We start from the raw sequence: 26,329 nt of genomic DNA on the forward strand, positions 1-26,329 counted from the left end.
GGTGATGGGATCTCTTTATTTCTTTATGGTGGCAATTTTTGATTTCACCAAAAGAATTACTTAGAAATTAACAAAAAATGGACACTTTTTTTCAGTCAAGGGTTTAGTAGTACTCCCTCCGTATAAAGAAATATATGAGCATTTAGATCACTAAAATAATTTTTTTAAGGAGGGGTAGTTTTTTTCCAGCCGGCGAGCGCCAATGGACCACGGCCCGCGCGAGCCGCGTGAACGTCATAGCCGCATAAAGCCCAGGCCCAAGGCAGCACACGGGGAGGAGGGAGGGATAAGCCACGTCTCCCAGCCCCTCAAAAAAACTAAAAAAGCCACGTCTCCCAAATTGCCGCACTAAAAAAAAACCCGAACCCTAGCACGGCGCCATACGCCGCCAGCGGCAGCCATGGCGACTGACGCCGACCTCGACATGGCCGCCCCCGCCTCTCTCGACGCCCCCGCCTCTTCCGCCGCCCGCTTCCACCCCAAGGTAAGGGGCAAGGCGAAGGCGAAGCTGAAGCCGAAGACGAAGCCCAAGCCCAAGTCCGGACCGGAGGGTGGCGTGGATGCGATGGAGACGGACAGGGTGAGTGCCGGCGAGAGCGCGGATCTTGAGGACGAGGACTTCGTGGTGCGGGAGATGGACGTGTATTTCACGCCCAAGCCCTTCGACAAGGACACCAAGCTCTACATCGCGCAGTACCCGCTGAGGCCATGCTGGCGCCCTTACGAGCTCGGTGAAGTGTGCAAGGAGGTTCGCGTGAGGCCAGAGAGCTCAGAGGTTGAAGTGGATCTGGAGATCGATACAGAGAGTGACAACTACGACCCGGAGGTTTCTGCATCTTTGGGGCTGACAGAGCAGACGCTGTGTTCATCGGAGGCAGCAGCTGATGTGGCCGGTTATGCCGTCGGGGTTCTTCGAGGCGGCTTGGTTCATCTGAATCATCTTGATGCAGTTCTGCAGCTGCGACCATCAATGGCGCATCTCATTTCCGGTGCATCACGTACCACGAGGCAGCCTTTACAAGAGGTAGAAACAAATGGACTGGCGGTTCCATCAGTTAAGGGAGATGATTCAGAATCTGATCGATGGATTTCTCTCACTTACGAACCAGCTGGGAGTGATGTTGCAAGCAGGTACTATGCTGAGATGATGGCAATCGAGGGCAGGCCCATGGATTTCACAATGAGCACAAAATATTATGCAATGTCATTGTGTCCTGGAGGGCCGACAGGCAGCAAGCATATTAACAGATGCGAGGTGTTACGGGAGATGCGTTCACTGCCACCGGAAGTGCGCTTCAAGAAATGGTTTACTGAGGTGTCACAGGTGAATCGGTTTGATGCTCTGATGCATCTTGCTCCAGACTGTTCGGAGGAAGACCTTCTGAAAATTCTTCCAGTGTACGCAGATTTGGTGCGTGGTTTATGGGTCTGCAAAAGCTCTTTGCTGTATGATGATGGGCTTGCTTCCAAAAGGGATAAAGTTCTGCTCGGATTTACAAAAGGGGAGTCCATATCAGTGAAATATCTAGAGAGACTGATTAGAGATGAGCAAATGAGGAACATGATATTGAACCCACTGGGTAAAAGAAGGGAGAAGCTTCAAGACTACAAGTACCAGCAGATTCATCATTCATAAGACGTTATTCCCATATAGTCAAGGAGCAGGAAAATGCTTGGTCAGTCCGCCTAAGAGCCTGAAGAAATGGCTTACTAATAGAAGCTATGTTACACTATCCTAAGAGCGGCTACTTTTTTATCTTGTCATATTAGATTCTTAGTGCAGTGGTCCTAGATTGCAACCCGAGGTCATCCTGTTGCTACTTGTTGTAGTCATTTTCCAACAGTAAGAAGTAGGTTCTCTTCAGAAATGAGTAGCGTGTGCTCTTTGGGTGGGTGGACGGTATTCTTGCAGATATATTGCAATTTATGTTGGATACAGCTTGCAACCTTATTTCCTTCAGTAATTTATATTTGCCCTTCTATTTGTGCTATACTACTTTACGAAACAATTGATTACCTCTGATTAGACTCTGATTTATGATATTTGTGTGTGGTTAGGCCGGGCAGATTACACGCACATATACCAAGTAAAAATGGAAGGTCAAAAGAAAGCAAATTAAGGCATTGCTATTTGTTGGCGCCCTTTATTACTACTCTGCTTTGAACCCAGAGTTCAAATCCAGACATTGCACATAGGAAGACAGGACTTAATATTTGACAACACTGTTGTGATGGTATAGTGTTAGTGATTCATGTAAGGAAGATCTATTATGGGGTATAATTACCCTTGTGTTAGAGAGCACTCTCTGGCTCTCTGCTAACTCGGGAGTTTTAATCCAGGCATTGCAATAGAACTATTGGCTGATTACACAAAAGAAGACATGACTTAATATTTGACAGCACTGTTGTGATAGTATATTGTTAGTTATGTAAGGAAGATCTTTTATGGTGTATCCCTTTGTTCTACAGAGCACTCTCTGCTTTTTATTATTTTACTTTATGAAAAGAAAAATATGCAAGTACCTTCCCAATCAAAGAGTTTGGCTGTCGGATTTTACATATTGACCGTAGGGAACTTGCATGAGTTTAAAACTTATAAACTCTTCAATTTGAATGGTTCATCTACTGAAGCAATCTGTTTGGAGTAGTCTGAGCACTGCCTGTAGCATGATATCACGACCGCTTCCACAGCAGGGGTTTCGTGCGGCACAGGTAATCTTCCTCTCCTTCCTCCTCTACTGTCTCTAGCCGTCCTCTCCCTCCAGATCTCACTTTAGCTCTTATGTGCAAGAGTTTGCACCATGAATGAAAGCCGAGTAGATTCTCATTTCATTGCTGTATGCACATGAGCAATGAATCATCTTGGAAGAATTTCTACCGCCTATGTAATTTGCTTGATATGTGTATGTCTGAGCATCGTCATCAGTCCTAATATAGCTCATTATTTGTACTTTATTTTTGGTCCATGATGACTGTATGTTCGCAATGAAACAAAGGACTGGAATTGACAATTTCCTGGTTTAGTAGTCATTAGATTATTCTTTGGTTTCTGTTTGCCGGATCTTCTGTTGCTATGCTCAGTTCTCTGAAAGTTCCTCTTGTGAAGTGTATCAAAGTGGTTGTGACTGTAGTACTTCTAGGCTATATGTTGAGTAACCTGGCAGACAAGAACATTTGGCTGTACTGCATTGTCTCTGTGTGCATGTTGTCTGTCAATTTTTTGTGGTATGAAGCATATACGCACGATGTATGTCCTGATTTTCTGTATGCTCTTTGTTCTTCAGAGTTTATACTTAAATCAGTCTTGATTAAATCGATAAAAAGCAAGTTATCCTCGTAAATCTCCTGATCAATAGAGAAGCACTTCAATCTATGTAGTTTATTTGGTATATACCTCAATTGTACTTGTGATTAAGTTTATCAATGTTAAAAATAATTTCCGGCCATCAAAAGGAGATTTGCCAGATGCAAAATAAATTGTTCTTCAGAGATATGCTTGATTGAATTGAGCAAGATAAGGTCCACAGTTGCATTGTTCTTCACATGCAAACTAAATTGTTGTTGAGAGATAGACTAGATTGAATTGTCGGATCTGCTTGAAAGAATCTAGTTTTAGCTAACTTTTCATACATGGTCTGATAATTGCCTACTATTTTTAGATTCTTAATTATGTCACTGTAATTGCTCAACAAGCTTGCCAGTTGTGAGTTTGTCCCACCTAATGGAGTTTCTGTGTGTGTTATGCAGCCTGGAAGTAATCCTGATGCTGCTAAATGCAGTTGTGTTTGGCTTCCTTCTGCATCGAAGGTTAATCATTGCTTTCAGGTCAGCCTATGGCATGATGTGGTTTCTGTTGGAAAATAATTGTTTCTGCAATTAAGGTTAGGTTGTCATTTGTTAGCTGAAAGTAACTAATTTAGTTTCTTGTGTTATCTTTAGCCATTCCTTATCATTTTATCTGGTTCTGCAGGATTGCAGATCATAGAGGTACAATTTGGTCATATTTTTCGACGCGAGTACCTCACCTAGATGCCATGCTAATGCAGTTTGACAAGAGTCGTAATAAAACTAATGGATAATGGTGTTTCTTACTCCTTGGCCTCATCATTGTGAGGACAAGAGCCTAACTGGACATGCGTTTGAGCAGCTGTATCACAGAACTTCACAAGAGGTACTCAGATTCATCTCCTCGACACACCATAAGCCAGTTGTTTCTCTTCAGGACTTTGGCGCCTGATCCACTTTGAGAACGGTGAGTGATTCAGCGGTGGAACCTGCAACAGGGTATTGCCTTACAAGAAGGGAGAGTACAGTGGGAAATATGTGGAACGTTTCATGAGGGGGATTGAGCTTCACGAGTTCAACGAGGCCATAACAGCGGTCAATAGTCTAGTTCAAGGGATGTGGTGAAACTGAAGCTCTTGGACACTTGCAGCATTTCGTCCATGAGGCCTGATGGCCATGCTGGTCCTTGCAGGGTGTTCCATACATTTGCACAGGGCAGCAACAAGGATTGCTCATCGGTTCAGAATGATTGCCTGCATTGGTGCATGCCCCGACGCCCGGAATGATCTGATCATGAAGTTGGTTCTGAACTGATGAAACCTGTAGATGTGTAGTATGTTGCGCTCCTTGCAGGTCACAAGATACTGGTTGGGTTCAGACACTAGACCCAGCGAGTTAAGAGTTCAACAGTGTTGAGTGTTGACCCTGTTTGTTGTATCCAGCACCACCACGGTCTCCCACCTTATGTATGTACGCCAAACCGTTTGACTACACTCGTTACATGTAGTGTAGCCAAGCCAAATCGTTTGACTACACTAAGTGTATGAGTCGCTCCAAACCTCCAAATGGTTTGGAGCGACTTCAGACCAATCAAATTGTAGTTGCGCCAGACCGTTTAACTACATTCGTACATTTGACGTAGCCATATTTTTTGGCCACGTGGGTATGAGCAAAGTTAGTACAAAGTTGAGTCACTTATTTTGGGACAAAGGGAGTACTATTTATGTATCAAGTTTGGTTTAGTAGAAGGGAGCTACGAAATTATATCTCTGCGTCAGCTCGTATCATCACGAGCAGTGAACTGAGCCGGAGGAAACAAGGCATGGAGTTTTTGGACGGGCACGAGGCCGGTCGGTCATGGAATGGAAGCAACAGGCAGGAAGCTAGGCCGATATATCAGCTGATAGAAATAGAAGTAGCCGTGTACCCTGCTGCAGGGATCGAGCATTCGAGCGGGACCAGGCGCGCATGCAGCGCGCCAACTTCAATTCCATTCCTGCTCCTCCGCTCCGCCGCAGACCGATCCACGTCCGTCCGGGACGACGATGGGGTCGCTGTCTGTCGAGGAAGCATTATTGATCGATGGTGTTGGAGGGTGGCTCACCTACCTGCCGGCTACCGTCGTTCTGTTGTTCCGTGTGACGCCGAGACCGGCCACCGGGCCACGAATTAGCGGTGCTTATTACTTTGGTCCCTAGCTTGTGAATTAGCTGCTCCTGCTCGTGGTCGTGCCGCCGCTGCAGTGATGTTCTTGCCTTGGCCGCCGGCGGCGATTCTGTTGGCTGGCCGTTTGTGCCTGAAGATGCATGGAACTACGCATGTGACGCCGACGACACTGACGGAGACCGATCGGGCTCAGCACCCCGTGACCCCATTGCTAATTGCTGGCACTACTTGCAGGTAGGAGTACGTACGATCAATCTACAAGGCTGGCTGATCTTGCTTCTTCTTCTTCTTCTTCAAAAAAAAAAAAAGCTAGCTACATCTTGAGTGCTTGGATTATATATGATCACTTGGGGGTTTATTAATTAATCACAATGCTGCTCCTGGATCCAAATGGGGTACTCACGGGCAGATGAAATCTGGCCTTGGTAGGGCCCTGGATAGCTTGTTTTGATTGATCACCATGAGCTACCTAGCTAGCGCCATGGCTGGTGTCATGGAGGATCCCGCTTTCAATTCCCTGCCGGCCGGCTTGGCTGGTGTCATTTTTCATTTGGCTCCCTTTGAACCATCATCATTTCCGGCCGGGCCGGGTTTGGCTTTAAAGGACTACTACTCCAGTATGATTATGAATTATGATGGGAGTGTCTCAAAAAAAAAAGAATGATGATGGGTTGGTCTCCTCCTACTATTCCGGCGACCAAGGAGGAGGGGTGGTTCGTTCCATGAAAGCAAAATTAGCATTCAAAATGTAGCATACGGAAAAGGCCGGGGGAATAACCCGTCCCGAATGAAGCCCGGCCGGCCTGCCACATGACCACACTCCTCCGTATTGTACGTGGCAAGAGAATTATAGAAGGCCAGCGACGGTGCATGCACACAACGGACGCCACATGACCACACTCCAACGAACTGAAAGCCAGAGCGTCCTGGACCTCCTTTGTCAATCAAGGAGAGTGGAGGCCCGCGAAATCACGAAGCGGCTAGGGTTTTTTTTCGAAGAAGCGGCTAGGGTTGTTGGGAGAAACAGAGACTCGGTGGCATGGCATGCATCCGTCCATTAAGTTCCCATGGTCAACGGAGTTTGACGTGTTGCGCTGCTTCTTTCCTTGATAGCCGGATGAGGCGCCGGAGCCGGGCGGGGGGATCATCGATGGCGACGACACGACGACGGCAAAGGGGCCGGCCGGACGGGTCTAGCTAGCCGGAAAGCAAACAGGAGATGAGATGCCGCCTTCTCTTTCGCGATCCGCCGAGGAGCCGCAGTCAACGGCGGCGGGACGGCCGGAGCAGGCGAGCGAGCGCGCGTCCACGTGCGACGGCAGGCGCGTGTCCGTTTCTTCCTTCTCCTTGGCGTTGCAGCTTACTTGCAGACAAGCGTTTTCCCACCCCGCCAAGCCACCCACCCACCTCCACCGACGGCGACGAGAGAATTTTTTCTTTTTGTGCAAATGCTGGAAGCTAGCGATGGAGCAGTGCAACTACTGTGGCCTTCAGGCAGAAACGTCGCGGTCTCCGAGGGAATACTTATGTGTTGACGTGAGCCGGACCAGTCACAAATTGCGGCCGCTCGCTACGCGCCACGGCGAAATTGCTTCACTTACGGATGATGCTTACGGAAACTGTCATAAGGACAGATGTGCCAGCGCCTAATTCATCCCTTCTCCTGAATTTCAGAGATGGGGCCCTCCTTCTCCCAATCAGATGATTTCATTTCAGTCCGTAAGTTTAAACGCGTTGAAAGTTGCCTATAAGTGTAGCTCCAGCCCCGCTCTCCTTGTTTATTCCATCGGCCAGTCACCGTTCAGTGTGTAGGTTTTGCTTCGTTACAAAGTGGAGTACGATCGAATATCATGGACTAGTTGTTCTCGACTAAAATCACCGGAAACTGATCGCTGATACATACGTGTTCCCTATTTTTAGGGCGCAGCTGTTAGCTCGGGTCCAACAAGTTATTACACGTCAGGAGGCCACAAAATGATATGCAAGTGATTTCTAAAACGCATGAGTGCGAAGTACTCCCTCCGTAGTGTAGTGTCAAAAACGTTCTTATATTATGAGACGGAGGAAGTATATAGTTACGTCACGCAAATATAGTAGTACATGGCAAGCGCGTGCAGTGCCTTCTTTGCTCAACCACCAGTAATATTAGGCTGCGTTGAGTTGAGAGCGACACGACGGCAAGTCCCCAACAAGCAGCTCGTGTTGGTGCTGTCCGTGCACAGGCCATTTCTGTCAGGGGGACAGAGCCCACTCGACATGCGCAGCGAAAACGGCCAGCGCTACGAACAACAACGGGCCAGGGAGCAAAGAGTTGGGAGGATGCGTTCCGGGGAGGCCGGGAAGAGAGCCCCTGCTGATTAAGCACTGTATTTGCAGTGATTTCACTTGATAGGCAGAAGCGCATGCATGCAGATGGATCACGTCGATCCATGCTGCACTGCAGACGGCTAGATATGATTCCACACTACAGCATTTCCATTTGAACGACACGGCAGCATTATTGGATTCGATAGATCATGCACACGGGGTTACATGCTAAAGAATTTGAGAAATCTGCAGCTTGGAATCGGGCGGGAGACAGTTTTCGGTTCGATAGTTTACCGTCGGAGGGCTCTTCGTGGCCGGCGGAGTGCTCCGTCGTGGCCCGCGTAGGACAAGTCCCCATCTTGTCGACAAGATTGAAGACGAATGATGAATCATTCGATAGTACTCCCTCCGTCCGCGATAAATGTATTTCTTAAGTCAAAATTTTAAAATTTTGATCAACTTTATAGAAAATAGTTGTAACATATATAACATCAAAATTGATATATTATGAAAGTACATTTCAATACAAAGCCATATATACTGCTACTTTTTCATATAAAATTGGTCAAAATTTTAAACTTTGACTTAGGATAAAACCTAGATGTACACTTATTTGCGAATAAAGGGAGTAGTCGAAGCGTAAAAGACCTGATGCGTAAAAGACCTGATGCGTAAAAGAAGAGGTTATTTGTTAATTCGTGTTTAAGTGGCTTGTGGTGATCCCACCTAAGATTTGTGCCGCTCCCTCTCCTTATTGATCCGATGGCCCATGAGGTGAGTTTTCACTTGATACTTCGCTCATTTACTTTTGGCTATGCCTTTCCTGAAACTTTAGTCCAGACACCAAAAGAGAAAAAGACTGCAAAAGGTTACTTTCTTTATCGTTTATGTCGACCCCTTCAATAAAGGATGAATTTTATTGACTCAAAATGAAGTATCAAGAGGATACAATTACAATGAGTCCACATCTGGCCTCTGCATAATTAGGATGCACACAACCAACACCAACTCACGCTCAAGTAAACACGCGAGCAAATAGCAAAGTCTTACAAGACCTAAGCTATGCATGCGTGAGAAAAAAAACCCGCAGTAATCAAAACAGCGATCGACAAATTACGACAACAACCATATCTGCACCAACCATCTCTTGACGCCACAAGGACAACGAGAAATTTCTTCAACAGCAACACCTTCATGAAGGGGGACGACGCTCAAGCGCCGCCGTCGCCGAATCCAAACATATGAGATTCTAGGCTTTCACCCTGAAGAACTAGTCCGAGCATATCCGAGCAATGCCTTCAACAAGGTAATGACGCAAATACATCACCATTGCTAGGTATAACCAACAGGGGTCTGACCTAGGTTTTTCACCCCGGAGCTCGAGACCGGGTACTCGAGAAGCACCATCAAATCGAAGTCAATCTTGTATTGTCTCCACCACTTTTCCGCGATCCTAGCAGTTACATGCGGTAAGTTAGAAATCCCACCGCCGTCACTGCACCACCATACCCTCTGCGTCAAGCTGTCATCCATAGCAGCACCGAAGGTAGACTGGCCAGTGAGAGCCGCCAAAACTCGTAAAGAAGCCTTTTAGCTGCATCTCACAACCTTGCAGGTCTAAGCCGCCGGGCGCAGCCACAGGATCTGAAGAGGGAAATCCTCACAAAAATCCTTCGGTGACCACCGCCATCCGCAACTCAAATGGCCGGCTGGTGCCACCACAACCAGAACTGAACTGCTACCAATAATCATGTCTTCTGCAAGAGAAGGATCCAGGCCAAGGTGGCACGGTTGCTGCCACTAGGCCGCAGACGAGGCTCTCAAAACTGCGGTAGCGTTCTGCCTCTAGAGCACGCTTCACCGCCGTCGCCGCTACGCCTTGTGCGCTGCTGCTGAAAAAGAGCGTCGCTGCCACCGATGTGCCTTGTTGTAGCCGCTGCAGCTACAGCCATTGCCAAGCAGTCCGCACGTCTGCCTCTACGGCCGCTGCCGAGCAGCATGCGTTGCGACCGCCGCTCATAGATCGTCACGGGGCCGCCGTGCTCCTTGTCGCCGCTCGCTTCGAGTTGCCTCCGCTGCTTGATTTGAATCGCCAAAGACCGAACCACCCGGGGCCCGCCGCTACCGTCGGCTGGTTGGGCATTGCCCAGCGGCGAGGAGAGAAACGTCGGAGAGGGAGGCAGAAAAATCGGATCTCGATCGCCACCCGTGTTGCCCGACCGGACGACGCGGGCAGTTTGACGTGACAAGAGACCATAGTTGATTAATTCATAGAGAAAAGTATGTTTTTGGTCCCTCAAGTTTTCAAAAAGTACAGACTTGGTCCCTCAAGATTTTTTGGTATACATTTGGTCCCTTAAGTCTCAAAACTGGACAAGTTTGGTCCTAAACCAGATTTTGACCCTCTTGACCGGATTTGACCGCCACAAAACCGCCTGATGAACAGTAAATTCGAGTTTTTTTTTAAAAAAATCTTCAAAAAAATCTGAAATTTCTTGGGGTGCAATATGCTTACATGCGCAGGGTGCGACCAAATTTTCATGGTCTTTCGATACTCGAGGAGCTCATGGTCTTTCAACCAAATTTGGTGGTGTTTCGAGACTCAAGGAGCTCGTGGCAAAAAAAACAAATTTTCGCTCACAAAAAATAGCCAATTTTTTTTGATAGAGCCCGTCCTACGTCATTTCATGAAAAAATGTTGGTCGCACCTTGCACATGTAACCATATTGGATCCCAAAAAATTTCAGATTTTTTTTGAAGATATTTTTTTAACTCGGATTTACTGTTCATCGGGCGGTTTTGTGGCGGTCAAACCCGGTCAATGGGGTCAAAATCTGGTTTAGGACCAAACTTGTCCAGTTTTGAGACTTGAGGGACCAAATGTATATCAAAATTTTTTAAGGGACCAAGTTTGTACTTTTTGAAACTTAAGGGACCAAAAACATATTTTTCTCTAATCCATATGACTAATCACATGATTAGAGGGATCGACGATGAGATAGCTCCCATAGCTTGCACTCGCGGCCTTCCTGGCGAACGATCAATCTCGCACAAGGATGTGTCGGCGTCGCTGTTGTCTCCATCGCGGATGATTGGAACGGGGGACCTACATACATTACATGGGCTATCATCAGGAAAAATACGCGGCGGACCTGGTACGCCGCACGACCACGTTCTACGACGGCGAAATCTTCCTTCGTGACGACATCCAGCGGCTCGTCCTCCTCGATTCTCACGGGTGCATGGTGGATGCATGCTATGTACACGAGGGGGAACGGATCGACGTGGGCTGCTTCGTCTCCTTCCCGTGCCACTTCACCAGGATCGAGGATCGCCTGCCGGTGATTGGCTCGTCGTGCAGTGCTACCACGTGCGCCGAAGAGGCGACGGTGCGCACGGACCGCGCTGATCTGGAGAAAGGGGGTGCGGTACACGGGGACAAGGTTGAGGTGGTCGTGCTCGGGCCCCCCGACCTCCACCACGACTGGACAGGAGACCCGGGGTGCTCGGGCGTGGCCCCGACCGCCATGGCCCGGATCCTCGACACGTGGGAGCAGCGGACACCAACCGTCTGGATCCGTCGCGAGATAGGGTTTCGGCCCACGCCCCAGGTACTAATACGCCGCTGCCTCGCTCTCGCTCCGCTTTTTCAGATCTCGACGAGCGCCTGCTCCATCTCTGGGAGGCGCCGCAGAGGAGAGATATTAGGGTTCCTCCCTCCTTCTCTTGGTGGGAGGGCAAGATCCGAGGCGACGCTAGATCCTTTGCTCAGGTGGTCGCTTCCCCACCTCCACCCAAAGATCCAGATCCAAAGCAAGGTCGCGGAGGCGGAGAGATGAGGGGGAATGGTTTCGGCGCTGGCAGGCATGGCCGTGGGGCGGGACGGTTCGACCGCGGCGGTGGCCGTGGACGGGACAGCAATGTGTGGAAGCGCAAGGAGGATGTGGGGCAGTCCTCGACCACCAGGACGTCGGGCTCCGGCGACACGAGCTTCGACAAGTGGGAAGTCGCGGCGGGTGCGGGAGGATCTGGGCCACCGTGCCCGGACCGCTGGTCCTCTGCAGTCGACGGCGACGGCGGGGACCAGAATACACGAGGACTGCAAGGGAAAACGCCTTCGCCTGCTGCGGGGCGAGACCCAAGCACCCACGCTGGTAACCCTAACCCTACTCCTGATGCATGTCAGATCTGCAATGTTTTTGGTCATTACACGGCTAGATGCCCTCAGGCTCTGTGTGAACGATGCAAGAAGAGAGGTCACTTGTCGATCATTTGCTCTGAATTTCTTCCTTGGGAATGTATTCCTGCTATGTGTGGCTTCCAATCCAAGGGGCAGGGCTTCTGTTACTTTCCTGATTTTAGTATAGAGACAGACGCAGAGAGAGAATACCAATGTGCTTGAGGGAGTCCTGGATTAGGGGGTGTCCGGATAGCCGGACTATACCTTCAGCCGGACTCCTGGACTATGAAGATACAAGATTGAAGACTTCGTCCCGTGTCCGGAAGGGACTTTCCTTGGCGTGGAAGGCAAGCTTGGCGATACGGATATATAGATCTCCTACCATTGTAACCGACTTTGTGTAACCCTAACCCTCTCCGGTGTCTATATAAATCGGAGGGTTTTAGTCCGTAGGACAACATACAGAACAAGAATCATACCATAGGCTAGCTTCTAGGGTTTAGCCTCTCCGATCTCGTGGTAGATCTACTCTTGTACTACCCATATCATCAATATTAATCAAGCAGGACGTAGGGTTTTACCTCCATCAAGAGGGCCCGAACCTGGGTAAAACTTCGTGTCCCTTGCCTCCTGTTACCATCCGGCCTAGACGCACAGTTCGGGACCCCCTACCCGAGATCCGCCGGTTTTGACACCGACATTGGTGCTTTCATTGAGAGTTCCTCTGTGTCGTCGCCATCAGGAAGGATGCCTCGCCCCGTCTTTAAAGACGGCACCGTTGCTAAGCGAGCTTTGGCTGTCGGCCAAACCCTTCGGCTAGGTGGTTTTCTTATGACCGCCCGTTCGGCTTCTGCGCCGACGATGACCTCTCGAGCCATCGAAAACAATCTTCATGTCAGCTCGGAACTCGCCGAGCAGTTAGATCCAATGGAGCTCTCCTCCATAAACGAGCTCTTGGATCGCATCGCCGCCCTGGGAGTCGCTACGGATTACGACCAGATTGGGCCTAAGCCCGATCTGAGAGAGATTAACTCTCCCCAAGTCACCCATCACGTTGCCGTGGTAGAGGGACAGTGCGGCGACCCCTCATCTATCTTAAAGACTAGCTACGTCCGGATTCCCGATCCCTCCAAGCCGTATACCTACGGAGGGGAGGATATCACTCAAGACCTGAACTTAGAGTCAGGCGACAGACTGGATTCATTGGACAACATCCAGGAATCCAAATTTTTGAGTTCGGAAATTCCTCGGCCTCTGAGCCTCAGATGGGGTGAGGCTTCGGATTTAATTCCACCCACCCACCCGAACATAAGCGATCTATCCCAAATTAGGCAAGATCCCGAAGAAACAGTACATCATTACTGGGCCAGATTCCTCCTGGTTATGAACAGGATAAAGGACTGCCACGAGGAAGACGCAATTCCATTCTTCTACAATAATTGCACGGACAAGGGAATCCTCAACGCCATAAGTCGCCGTGATATTACACGCTTCGCTGACTTGGCGTCCATAGTATGAAAGTACTGTGCGATGGAAAGCGCCTGGAAATTCGAAATAAAATTTTGGGACAATCCGGCCCTGAATACAAACCGAGTCCGAAATAAAAGGGTGCATCATCGCCAGACACCCGGGTCAAACACCAAAATGCAAAAACCCTCTATAGGGCATGGAACCGCATTGGAAGGATGGCTTAATGGACCCTGGAAAATTCACAGTACAAGGACGCCACACCAACTCACAGCCTTAGAGCATGTTGGATACTCCGGCAGGTGGCCAAAATTGGCGAAGATCTCCTAATTCCGGAGGCCACAGAAAGCCACCCCAGAGACACCAATACAGTATCAACAGTCTTCGAGACTTTCGCATCAAATAACATGCGAAAAAGGACACTCTGCAGCCTTGCCGAAATCTACCAAGTGGCAACAATAAACCCATGGAGTGACACGGCTATTACCTTCAACACCAGTGATGAACCTAAATTCCGAACAGCCCGAGTACCAGCCGCATTGGTCCTCAGTCCAATAGTGGATGGCTTTCTTCTTACCAAGGTACTCATGGACGGCGGCAGCGGATTGAACCTCATTTATGAGGAAACCCTTCAAAAAATGGAAATAGACTGGAACCGCATTGAGCGAAGCAGCACAACCTTTAGAGGAATAATCCCCAGTCGGGAAGCGCGCTATACAGGAAAAATCACACTAGATGTGGTGTTCGGCACGCCGGATAATTACAAGTCCGAAGAGGTCACGTTCCATGTGGCTCCGTTCAGCAGCGGTTATCACGCTCTGCTAGGGCGGGAAGCGTTTACAATCTTTCAAGCAATACCCCATTACGGGTACATGAAGCTCAAGATGTCCGGGCCCAACGGGATCATCACTCTCGTAGTGATCCAGACATAGCACTCCGCGCCGAAAACAAGACAGCCGCACTGGCCCTCGAGGAACTATCCGAAGCCCTAGCGGCTGAGGAACTGACTGCGCTGCGCTCCACGGTGAATAGAGACGATGTGGTACTCGACAAAAGATCCAAGTCCAGCTCCTTTAAACCGGCGGACGAAATAGTCAAATTCTAGGTCCATCCAACGGACCCCAATAAAACAGCTTCCATCGGGGCACAGTTAAACCCTGATGTAGATGCCGCACTACGAGAGTTCCTACGAGAGAATGCCTGGCACCCTTCAGACATGCCAGGAATCCCACGCAGGCTGGCCGAGCACAGCTTAAATATCCTAAAAGAATTCAAACCTGTCAAGCAAGCTCTTCGGCGTTTTTCCGAACCTAAGAGACAGGCCATGGGAGAGGAGCTAGCAAAGCTATTGGAGGCCGGATTCATCAGAGATATAAAACATCCGGACTAGCTAGCAAACCTGCTGATGGTACCAAAGAAGGACAAATCCTGGCACCTGTGCGTTGATTTTAAAGACCTTAACAAGGCTTGCCCAAAGGATACCTTCCCCCTCCCCCGCATCGATCAAATTATCGACGCTACCGCAGGACACGATTCATTGTGTTTTCTCGACGCATATTCCGGCTACCATCAAATCAAGATGGCAGAATCAGACCAAGCCGCAACGGCATTTATCACACCATACGGCCCATTCTGCTTCAACACAATGCCCTTCGGGCTCAAAAATGCCGGCGCAACATATCAGCGCATGATTCAGACATGTCTGGCAAACCAGATTGGCAAAACGGTGGAGGCATATGTAGATGATGTGGTCGTCAAAACAAGACATGTAGAATCTCTAGTAGACGACTTGAGGCTCACATTTGATAACCTCCGAACATACGACATCAAGCTCAACCCGGAAAAATGCGTTTTCGGCGTCCCAGCCGGAAAGCTCTTGGGCTTCATTGTATCCGGTAGAGGAATTGAAGCAAATCCAGCCAAGATCCGAGCTCTGTCACAATTGGATATTCCAAAGGACCTCAAACAAATACAAAAGTTAACCGGATGCGTGGCGGCTCTAAGCCGCTTTATCTCCCGCTCGGGAGAAAAGGCCCTACCCCTTTACCACCTCCTTCGGTGCACCGAACACTTCGAATGGATGGATGCAGCCACGGCCGGACTCGACGAAATAAAAGCCATATTGGCAACAAACCCAGTCCTGGCCGCGCCAAACATTGGCGAACCAATGCTATTGTACATTGCAGCAACACATCAGGTGGTAAGCGCAGTGCTCGTCCTCGAACGAGAAACGGACGGACACAAATTCCCCCTTCAAAAGCCGGTCTATTATGTGTCCACTGTCCTCACTCCGTGCAAATCACGGTACCTGCATTATCAAAAGATTGCTTATGCGGTATTCATGGCATCCCGGAAGCTACGACACTACTTTCAAGAGTGTTCAATAACAGTAGCCTCGGAAGTACCACTTAAAGATATTATAAACAACCATGACACAACAGGCCGGATTGCAAAATGGGCCATTGAGCTCCTCCCGTTCGACATAACTTATAAGCCACGGCGAGTCATCAAGTCGCAAGTTTTGGCCGACTTCGTCGCAGAATGGACGGAGGCCGAACTCCCTAAAGAGTACGACACATACTCAAATTGGATCATGCATTTCAACGGCTCCAAGATGTTGGCTGGACTAGGGACTGGCGTCGTTTTGACATCCCCCACAGGAGACACAGTTCAATACGTACTCCAGATTATGTACAAAGACTCCAACAATGCAGCCGAATATGAGGCCCTTTTACATGGTCTCCGGATGGCAGTATCCATGGGCACTCAATGCCTAGAGGTGCGCGGGGACTCGAACCTCGCAATATCCCAAATAAATGGAGACTTCGATGCCAAGGATCCAAAAATGGCAGCTTACCGCAACGCCGTCCTAAAAATGTCAGCTCGGTTCGAAGGGCTTGAATTTCACCATATAGCCCAGGAAAATAATCAGGCGGCAGATGTCCTGGCACGCATCGGCGCAAAATGCGATGTAGTCCCCCCCCCAATATCTTCTTGGAAAGGCTGTTCAAGCCATCCGTAGTATGGGAAGGGGAGCCGAACAATAACAGCCCGGACCCAACCGCACTGCCCGACACCGAACATTCTGACACAATCGGAGGCTCTGCCAATGAAATAACACCTTCAGCCCATGTAATAATGGCCGTCATCGCCCCGTGGACAGAACCATTCCTCGCCTACCTTACTAGGCAGGAACTCCCTGAGGACCAAAATGAGGCACGCTGCATAGTGCGGCGATCCAAAGCCTACAGAGTCCACGAGGGAGAGCTTTATAAGAAAAGCACTACCGGAGTCCTTCAAAGGTGCATCTCCGAAGAGGAAGGGCGGAACCTCCTGGCTGAAATTCATGCCGGACTCGGCGGTCATCACGCTGCAGCTCGGTCCCTTGTAAGCAAGACCTTCCGTAGAGGCTTTTATTGGCCGACGGCCTGGGCAGACGCCCACGACTTAGTCCAACGATGCACCGGTTGCTAGCTCTTTGCAAACCAAAGCCATATGCCACCACCGCCCTCCAAACTATCCCCATTACTTGGCCCTTCGCGGTCTGGGGGCTTGACATGGTTGGACCCCTTAAAGGCGGAACCCACAAGCAAAAATACTTACTGGTCATGGTGGATAAGTTCACCAAATGGATAGAAGCCAAGCCTGTTAAGACGGCCGAATCCGGACTGGTGATAGACTTTATATCCGGGGTTGTACACCATTACGACGTCCCCCACAGCATCATCACTGATAATGGCATGAACTTTACGGCCAACGAGGTAAAACTCTGGTGCAAAAACATGGGCATCAAGCTTGATTATGCTTCCGTCTATCACCCACAAACTAACGGCCAGGTCGAACATGCAAATGGTCTTATCATGAGCGGCATCAAACCCAGATTAGTGTGGTCCCTCAAGGAATCTAACACGCACTGGGTAGAGGAGCTCGACTCCGTACTCTGGGGGCTGCGGACCACGCCGAATCGCACCACCGGGTACACACCATTCTTTATGGTGTACGACGCAGAGGCAGTTTTGCCTTGCGACATAATTCATGACTCACCTCGAGTGCTCATGTACGAAGAAAGAGAAGCCGAGCTCGATCGGTAGGATAGTTTGGACGCATTGGAGGAGGAGCGTCACGTGGCAAAAGCCCGTTCCGCATTCTATCAACAGCAGGCTCGAAGATACCAAAGCAGAGAAGTACGGGCCAAAAATTACAACGTTGGCGAATTAGTTCTACGCCTGCCAGACAAGAAAAAGGACAAACTCAAGCCCAAGTGGGAAGGTCCCTTCATAATTGACCAAGTCCTGACTAGTGGAGCGTACCGCCTGCGAGATGCATCGGATAACCAACTCGAGCCGAACCCATGGAACACAGCCCATCTCCGAAGATTCTATGCCTAGCGCCGGACTCTCTGTTCGTCTCCTTCCTCTATCCATTTTTTATATATATATTGTCTGTCTTACATTTCTCTCCTTCACCCCTTCCTTTCTTTTATAGCCTTTAAAGGCTCATCAAATGACGTGCTATTCGCACTCATTAAACCTGGGGGCTTCTTTTACCAGAAGCTTATTTATACGGGCTTCATGCCCAACACATGTGTTACACTTCCGCATGTACCTTTTATTTCACCATTATATGCATCGATATGACTTAAGTTTTGGCCAAGCTGGGTTTCCTGGCTCCTGTGCTTACCCCTACGTTCCCGATTATTTGGCTAGGCGGTAAAGGGAGCACCTCTGCGATTGTTACTGCCGGATCAGCTGGATGTGTACCTTAGACTGGGTGAAGCCGAAAGCTAGCGTTCTTAAGGGAATATTCGGTCGGTGACCTAAAAGATGATCTTTTCACTTATTTATTTATGCGCCCCCAGATGCTTTTTCCCGCGTCTTTCTTGCAGAATGGGCATGCACTTTAGGGCATGCCTCCCAGGGAAAGGAACCCCTAACGGAACTATTCTCCCTGGAAGATGTTTCTTACTAACCATGTAATATAACATAACTAGTCGGGCACTTGTCTGTTCACGCACTAATGACCCCTACGCCTGGTCTCCACGCATTCATCGGCTCTTATATAGCCGCATGAGAATTCGGACACACTCCGGACCGTCAGGTCCCGAGGCTGAAGCGAAAAGGTCGGCCATGACAAACGATCTACAATCCGGCTAGAAGGCATTATAAATGTCAATTAAATTACATAGTCATTCTGACTGATTGTATTCCACTCCAATACCATCTAACAGGCTGTCTAATTTACAGTCCTGCTGGGAATACTTTGCGCCCAATTCTACTTGGCCGTATACTAAGCTTACAGGGATCTCCTTCCCATCGGGCCCCACAGGACCGACCTCGGCCATGTGGTTGGGGTCAGCCTTTATGTACCGCGTCTTCACCATGGCCCAGGCCTCCCTAGCGCCTTGACAGCAGGCCGATGTCTTCCACAATCGGAAGCGCCGCCGTACTCCCTTTAGCTTCTCCGCAAGCTCTCCAAGACCTTCGGGCATGGAGATGGATGGCCACAGGGCCTGGGTGACGCCTTGCATCGCCTGCCGAACTCGCTCGAGCAGTTGCGAGAGCTCAGGAAGAAGGTCACCCGTAGAACCGGGCATCTCCTCTTCAGGACGACCTGTTAGCACACCTACAGACATTATTCTGTTAGTCGACTTCCCCGCTGAACTTTTTTTCAAAGGTTCGTTCAAGCACTTACTAAATATGCCGCGCCGAAGCCGCTGATTCTCCTTAACGGAGTCTGACAGCTGGGCACAAACATCTTTCAGTTCGACGCCCAGCTTGGTGTTGGCATCTTGGAGATCGTTCTTCTCCCGCCTCACCTTTGTCAGCACCTTCTCACCAGCCTTCAGCTGGCGTAGGAGGTGTTGCCTTTCCGGATTCAATCCGGCGCCATCTGCAATTTCATTTGTCAGATTCGCACCCATGCCGTGCTTCGCAAAATACTTATCTTTCGAAGTGTACATTACCAGAGGGGGTCTCCTTGGGCTCCCCTGCTGCGGCTAGTGCGGCCTCAAGTTGGGCTTTGCACTCTTCCAGCTCCTTGGACAGTAGGGAATTCTTTTCTGTAAGAACCTGCATATCAAATGATCCTTAAATCAGTTATTCTAACTGTTTCAAGTCTCGGGGGCTACTGGTATATATATATAATTACCAAAATTTTCTTACCCGTATGTCTTTTACATATTGCTCTGTGGCTCTGGCTAGGCCATTTTGAGCGGCACGGAGGTACGCATCTCCCGAATTGAAGGCATCTAATGCCTCTAATGAGAAACAAGCGTCGCGAAGAATTTTCCGGTGACGCCTGTGGTTCATGGCACTCTCCACCTCAGAGTTGGTGGCAGACAACCTGTCCACATCCTCCGTCGGAGGAGCGTCCGGTGCGCGCCTTGTGTTCGCCTCCGCCTCCGGACCAGGCTTTGGAGCCTGGCTGGTGGAGGCGCGATTGGCAGCCTCTCCGGATATAGTCCGGCGAGGTCTCTTTGTCCTGAAGAGAGCACGAGTGTTAATATGCCTTGAAGATATAACACCTGGGATAAGGGGGCTTGCCATACCTTTGCGCTGACGCATCGGTCCGGACTGCACCTCTTTTCTGCCCACGGGGCCCTGCGGCCCCTTGTTGGCTTGTCGCCGCAGGTTCGGCCTTCCGTCTCAAGAACCTCCCCTGCAAAGTTCGGTTGTAATCAGGAAACTGAAAACGCGAGAGGGCGGACCCCTATTCGGGGTACTGGGACTTCGATCTCAGTTACCTGGGAGGCCGGGATTAGCCCTGGGCAATCGGCCGTAATGGCCACCAAGGCGTTGTCCTTGCTCAATTGATGGAACACTCCATCAATCAGCTCCACAGATAAGTCTGAATCCTCTTGAGAGGCCGGATCGAGGGACCATCCTGGGTCCTCGGGTTGTGGAGGAGGGCTGTTTATTTCTTTAACAGCCTGGCGCAGTTCCTGCGTTGAAGTCGTTAGACTGAATATTTAACAATGGGAATATAAAACGGATGGGCAGGTAAATATGACCACTTACCCAGCTTGGGGGATTGTACATAGAAAATCCACCCTTTGGGTCGACGCGGAGAAAATCCTCCTCTTCTCCCTTGTACAAAGCGGACAAGGTCTTTGTTAGAGCCGCAGCCGAATCCGGCCCCTTACGGCTGTAGCGGGTGGCGTCGTCCTCCCCGTTGAAGTCCTACATGGGGTGGCCTCTATACTGTAGCGGCTGCACCCCTCGCATGATGCTTGCGGCCATGACCCCGATCATGGTCAGTCCGGAATGAGCTAACAATCTTATCTGGTCCATCAGGTAACAAACGTCCTTGTCACTTTCCCTCTGAGGGCTCCGTGGACGCCAACTTAGGCGCTTCTGTAGTGGAGCATTGTCGAACTTAGGGAGGCCGATCTGGACAGGATCCGGCAGCGGGACGTCCTCTATGTAAAACCATTCCGAAGGCCAGTCCTCAGACGCCTTCTTTGGGGTTTCGGATAGATATCCGGTCCCGGCGGTGCGCCACACTTCGGCTCCGCCCACTTGATATATTGACCCCTTCTGAGAACGGGGCACAAGGCAGAATAGCTCTTTCCACAGCCCAAAATGAGCCTCAACACCCAAGAACAACTCGCAGAGGGCTACGAAGCCCGTGATATGCAATACGGAGGCAGGCGTAAGATTGTGTAGCTGGAGGCCATAGAACTCCAGTAGCCCCCGGAGAAACGGATGGATTGGAAATCCGAGTCCTCTTAATAAGGGACAAGGCATACCCGCTCTCCTTTGGAGGGATTAGGGGCACTCTCCGCTTGCTCTCCGCCATTATAGATGGCAAGACCAGCTCGAACCGGGACCATATAGGCCGAGGGGAGAAATCTCTTGGTCTGGAGCGTCACTAGCTCGCTATGCGAGATGGAGCATCTCTCCCAATATCCAGGCTGAGGGCTGGAAGGGCGAAGGGAGGAGTTGCGACGGCTGGCCATGGTGGAATGGACCTTTGTCGGATGCGCTCTGATGAACACTCGTGGAGGGGAGAAGGTGTGGTTTGGATCTAAATCCTCGTCCCCTTAAATGGGCGGCTCATTTACGCGGCTAGGGGTGTGGATGTAAAAACACTCAGAATTTTCATATTCGTTTGACACATGGGAGACAACCATTATTGGGCATAGAAGCCAAGGAGCGCAATATTTACAAGAAGCCGAACTTTATTCAAAAGGTACACGGAATTTGGAGGAGAACCCGCCTTGCAGTGCCGAAGACAATCTACGCGCCGGACTCATCGTCATTGAAGCCTGGTTCAGGGGCTACTGAGGGAGTCCTGGATTAGGGGGTGTCCCGATAGACGGACTATACCTTCAGTCGGACTCCTGGACTATGAAGATACAAGATTGAAGACTTCGTCCCGTGTCCGGAAGGGACTTTCCTTGGCGTGGAAGGCAAGCTTGGCGATACGGATATATAGATCTACTACCATTGTAACCGACTTTGTGTAACCCTAACCCTCTCCGGTGTCTATATAAACCGGAGGGTTTTAGTCCGTAGGACAACATACAGAACAAGAATCATACCATAGGCTAGCTTCTAGGGTTTAGCCTCTCCGATCTCGTGGTAGATCTACTCTTGTACTACCCATATCATCAATATTAATCAAGCAGGACATAGGGTTTTACCTCCATCAAGAGGGCCCGAACCTGGGTAAAACTTTGTGTCCCTTGCCTCCTGTTACCATCCGGCCTAGACGCACAGTTCGGGACCCCCTACCCGAGATCCGCCGGTTTTGACACCGACATTGCTCATTACCATTGTGGAAGGGGCCATATCTAAACAAGATCTGCAGGATGATATGGGGGTGTACATTGGGCAGGGCTGGAGATGTGCCACGCATCTTGTAGCCCCTAACAAATATGTTATGAGGTTCCGTAATGTGAGAGAGGTTGAGCGTGCTTTGTTTGTGGAATACATAAACCTCAAAAAGCACCAAACTGTGGTCCGAATCACACCATGGTCTGATGACATGGACTGTGAGGGTCTGCTTGAGATTGCCTGGGTGAAAATTAGTAAGATACCTCTTAATAAAAGATGTGGCAAGAATGTGGCTTATGCTGGTGGGCTTGTTGGGGTGACTTTAGAGATCGATATGTCTACTATTAAGCGCCCCTCGTCTGTTAGGGTTAAGATTGGATGTCGCAGTATTGATAATCTTCCTGTTTCTGCTGAGCGTTGCATGGGGGGGGGGGCATTTCTACAAATTCCTGTATGAAGTAGAAGAAGTCCTGGTGAGAAATTCGGTGAAGGAAGATGATTCTGTGCCTGTTAGAAATGATCAGAAAGAATCCCTGGCGTCCACTCTGAAGAGGAAGAGGCAGGACGGGGGGACTGAACCATCTAAGAGTGCTCATGCTCCTGTTGAGCATGGTACATCTTCCTTCAGGGGGGAGGCCTATCACCTGCTCCCACTTGAAAAATAGAATGAAAATGAGGAGGATAACTTGTCAGACTCTTATGAAAGTGATGATGATAAGACTTTATTTATTGAGAAGTTGGCCAATGAGAATTCTGCTCAAGAGGGTTGTGAAGAGAAATCAGATGGAGAAAAAATCGCTAATCATGAGGAAAATGCACCTGAAAAGAGCACTGATGTGCAAACTCTGTAGGTGAATGTACTTCCTTTGATTGAGAAGAAATGCTCATATGTGGAGGTAGTAACTGGTGTTTCGCAGGTCTGTGAAGTTACATGAGAGGTGGATCCAAAGCTGAAGGTATCAGATGATTATCTGGTACATCTGCCATCACCTCATTGTGACAATGAGATAATTCCCACACCTCCATTGATCCCTGAGACTAACATGAGGTTTAGTCTTTGATGTGGTCAGGAGAGGCAGGGAGACATGATGCAAAAAGCTATGAAAGTGGCCAAGAAGAAAAATCTGGAAGGTAACTATCAAAACCCTAGAAAAAATTCTTTTGCTCCTTTGGGGGATGCTGAGCTAATAAGTAGAGCTAATAAATGGGGGTTCTAATTCCAGATGATAACTTTACCTGTATTGATATCCTGCATGAGTTAGAGGATGTTAGAGGAAATTTGTTGAGTAACCAAGATGACATTAATAAAAAAATGAGAAAGAGGATGACCTGGTGGTCACAAATGGGCTGGGCAAACAAGCCCCTCTTAGCTTATCTTAGTTAGAACAAGATGAGTATTATAGTGAAGATTTCTGTTCTTATAAAAATGGGAACAGAAAGAAAAAAAAGCAAATCTACTGTCAAGCTATCTAGGCCTGTGACTAGAAGCCAAAAGAAAATGACAGTAGAAAACAATGATAATTGTCATGTCCCCTGGGAGGGTTACCAGGTCCAAAAAACAAAAAAATATTCCAAATGAGAGGTCTCATTTGGAACTGTAGAGGGGTGGGCAAGAAAGGAATGGCCACCTGCCTCTCTGACTTAATAAGTGATCATTTCCTTGATTTCCTGGGTCTACAGGAAACCATGAAGAAAAATTTCTCCCTCGAATGCTTGAGAAAAATTGACCCTTTTAGTATTTTTGAGTGGGTCTGGATCCCCTCATGTGGCAAATCAGGTGGTATCATTGCAGGGGCTAGAAAAGACATTTTGGACTTGAGGTCTAATAAGAAAGGAAATTTTATATCCAGATTGATCTTATAGATAGGAAGAAAAAATCTGAATGGAGTATTTTAGTGGTGTATGGCCCAGCTCATGAGGATATAAGGGAGGAGTTCCTGCTGGAACTTGCTCAATTCTGTTCTGACATGAACAAACCCTACATAGTTGGGGGAGACTTTAACATCTTGAGGCATGGTGGAGAGAAGAATAAAAAATTACATGGACATAAATCTATGGACATGTTCAATTCTGTCATTAATGCATATGGCCTGAGGGAGATTTATTGTAGTGGATGGAAATATACTTGGACAAATAACCAGACCCACCCCACCTTGGAAAAGCTAGACAGGATTTTGATGTCTAGTGACTGGGAAAACTTGTACCCAATGGTAACTGTTAGAAAGCTGGTTAGAGAGTTGTCTGACCATAACCCCCTACTCCTTTCCTCAGGAGACATGGGCAGGGAGGCACATAAACCTAGAGAGTTCAGGTTTGATCTGGCCTTGTTTAAAAACGAGGACTTCTTACTCTTAGTGGAGAAAATCTGGAATAAAGTGGTTAAAGCTGAAGATCCTATTGATATTCTTAATATCAAACTAAAAAGGTTTAAAACCTTCTTCAAAGGGTGGGGGTCCGATAAGTACGGCCATACCAAGAAGAGAAAAGAAGAATTACGAGTAGAACTGTCCACTCTTGAGGAGCTTGAAGAAGAGGGACCTCTGACCCCTGAGATGTATAGTAGAAAGGTGGATATTAACTTTGAACTTCATGAGATTCTGGTGAATGAGGAGATTTTCTGGCTGCAACAATCCCATGAGCGTTGGCTGCTCAAAGGGGATTTGAACACATATTACTTTCATAAAATCTCTAATGGGCGAAAAAGGAAGAATACCATTCATGCCCTCAAATATGGTGATGTTGAGATAGAAGGTACTGATAACCTTATCTCACATGCCATAGAGTTTTATAAAACCCTATTCGGCCCAGCCCCAGGCAACTTGTTTCACATGGATCCTGGCTCGTGGGATGAATCAGAAAAATTTACTCAAGAGGATAATATTGATCGGACTAGAGCCTTCTCAGAAGAGGAGGTGAAAGAGGCCTTGTTTGCAATGGATGTTAATAGAGCACCTGGCCCCGATAACATTCCTGCGGAGTTTTATCAACATTGCTAGAGCATTGTTAAAAATGACATCATGCGGCTGTTCGGCCACTTCCATGCTGGAACGCTTGACGTGCAGCGCCTTAACTATGGGGTGATTACTCTTCTCCCTAAAGTGTCAGGTGCGGATTGTATCCAGCAATTTCGACCTATCTGTCTCCTTAGGTGCCCATATAAACTGATTACTAAGACTATGAATCGGAGAGTAGAAAAATATGCTGACAAGCTGATAAGTTTGTCACAAAATGCTTTTGTGAAAGGGAGGAACATTATGGATGGAATTATGACTTTACATGAGCTCCTCAATTACACCCATGTCAAGAAAAAAGTAGGGGTGGTGCTTAAGCTCGACTTCGAGAAAGCACACGACAGGGTTAACTGGGAGTTTCTGTTGGATTGCCACAGAATGAGGGGGTTCAACAAAACCTGGTGTGGGTGGGTGAAAAAAATCCTTTACAATGGTACTGTTAGTATCAAACTTAATATCTCAGTGGGGCCATATTTTCAAAGTGCTAAAGGGGTGCGCCAAGGAGACCCCCACTGCCCCTTTCTGTTTAACCTAGCTGTAGAATGTCTCAACAAGATGATCCGTAAAGCGCAACAAAATGGCCTCCTAACTGGGCTAGTATCTGATCTTGTCCCGAATGGGGTGGCAGTTCTACAATACGCAGATGACACGATCATTTGTCTCGAGCATGATGTGGAAAAAGCATTAAATCTTAAGCTCCTCTTATACATATTCGAGCTCATGTCTGGAGTGAAAGTAAACTTCCAGAAGAGCGAGATCCTGACTGTCGGAGGGGACGCTGACATAGATAGCAAGTATGCTGAGATCTTTAACTGCGAGATCGGACACTTTCCAATCAAATATCTTGGAATGCCCGTGAGTTTCACAACTCTTAAAGATTTAGTGTGGGAGTTTATTGTAGATAAATACCTCAAGAGTTTGGGGTCCTGGATTGGTAATGCTGCATCTAGCGGGGGCAGACTTACTTTGCTTACCTCGGTACTGTCGCAACTATCTTTATATCATATGTCCATGTGGCTTATGAGTAAAACTTTCATAGAAAGGCTGGACAAGCGCCGTCGATTTTTTTTTGGCACAGTTGCAATAAGAAAAATAGATATTACCTGGTCAAATGGAAGAGGGTGTGTAGATCGAAG

At 48.5% G+C, this 26,329-nt stretch overlaps 1 protein-coding gene across 1 annotated transcript; it reads left to right on the plus strand.

Moving 5' to 3' along the window:
- Positions 1-341: 341 nt before the first annotated feature.
- On the plus strand, positions 342-1,970 carry LOC119314602 (DNA-directed RNA polymerase III subunit RPC5-like). The gene has a single exon (XM_037589327.1). It carries the CDS (start codon positions 401-403, stop codon positions 1,634-1,636), a length of 1,236 nt encoding a protein of 411 aa, XP_037445224.1. The 5' UTR covers positions 342-400; the 3' UTR covers positions 1,637-1,970.
- Positions 1,971-26,329: the final 24,359 nt, after the last annotated feature.

This window comes from Triticum dicoccoides, chromosome 6A (genome assembly GCF_002162155.2).
Source record: "Triticum dicoccoides isolate Atlit2015 ecotype Zavitan chromosome 6A, WEW_v2.0, whole genome shotgun sequence".
Taxonomy (NCBI): domain Eukaryota; kingdom Viridiplantae; phylum Streptophyta; class Magnoliopsida; order Poales; family Poaceae; genus Triticum; species Triticum dicoccoides.

Coding starts and splice junctions, on each gene's coding strand:
- LOC119314602 (XM_037589327.1), top strand. CDS start 401: ATGGCGACTGACGCCGACCTCGACATGGCCGCCCCCGCCTCTCTCGAC.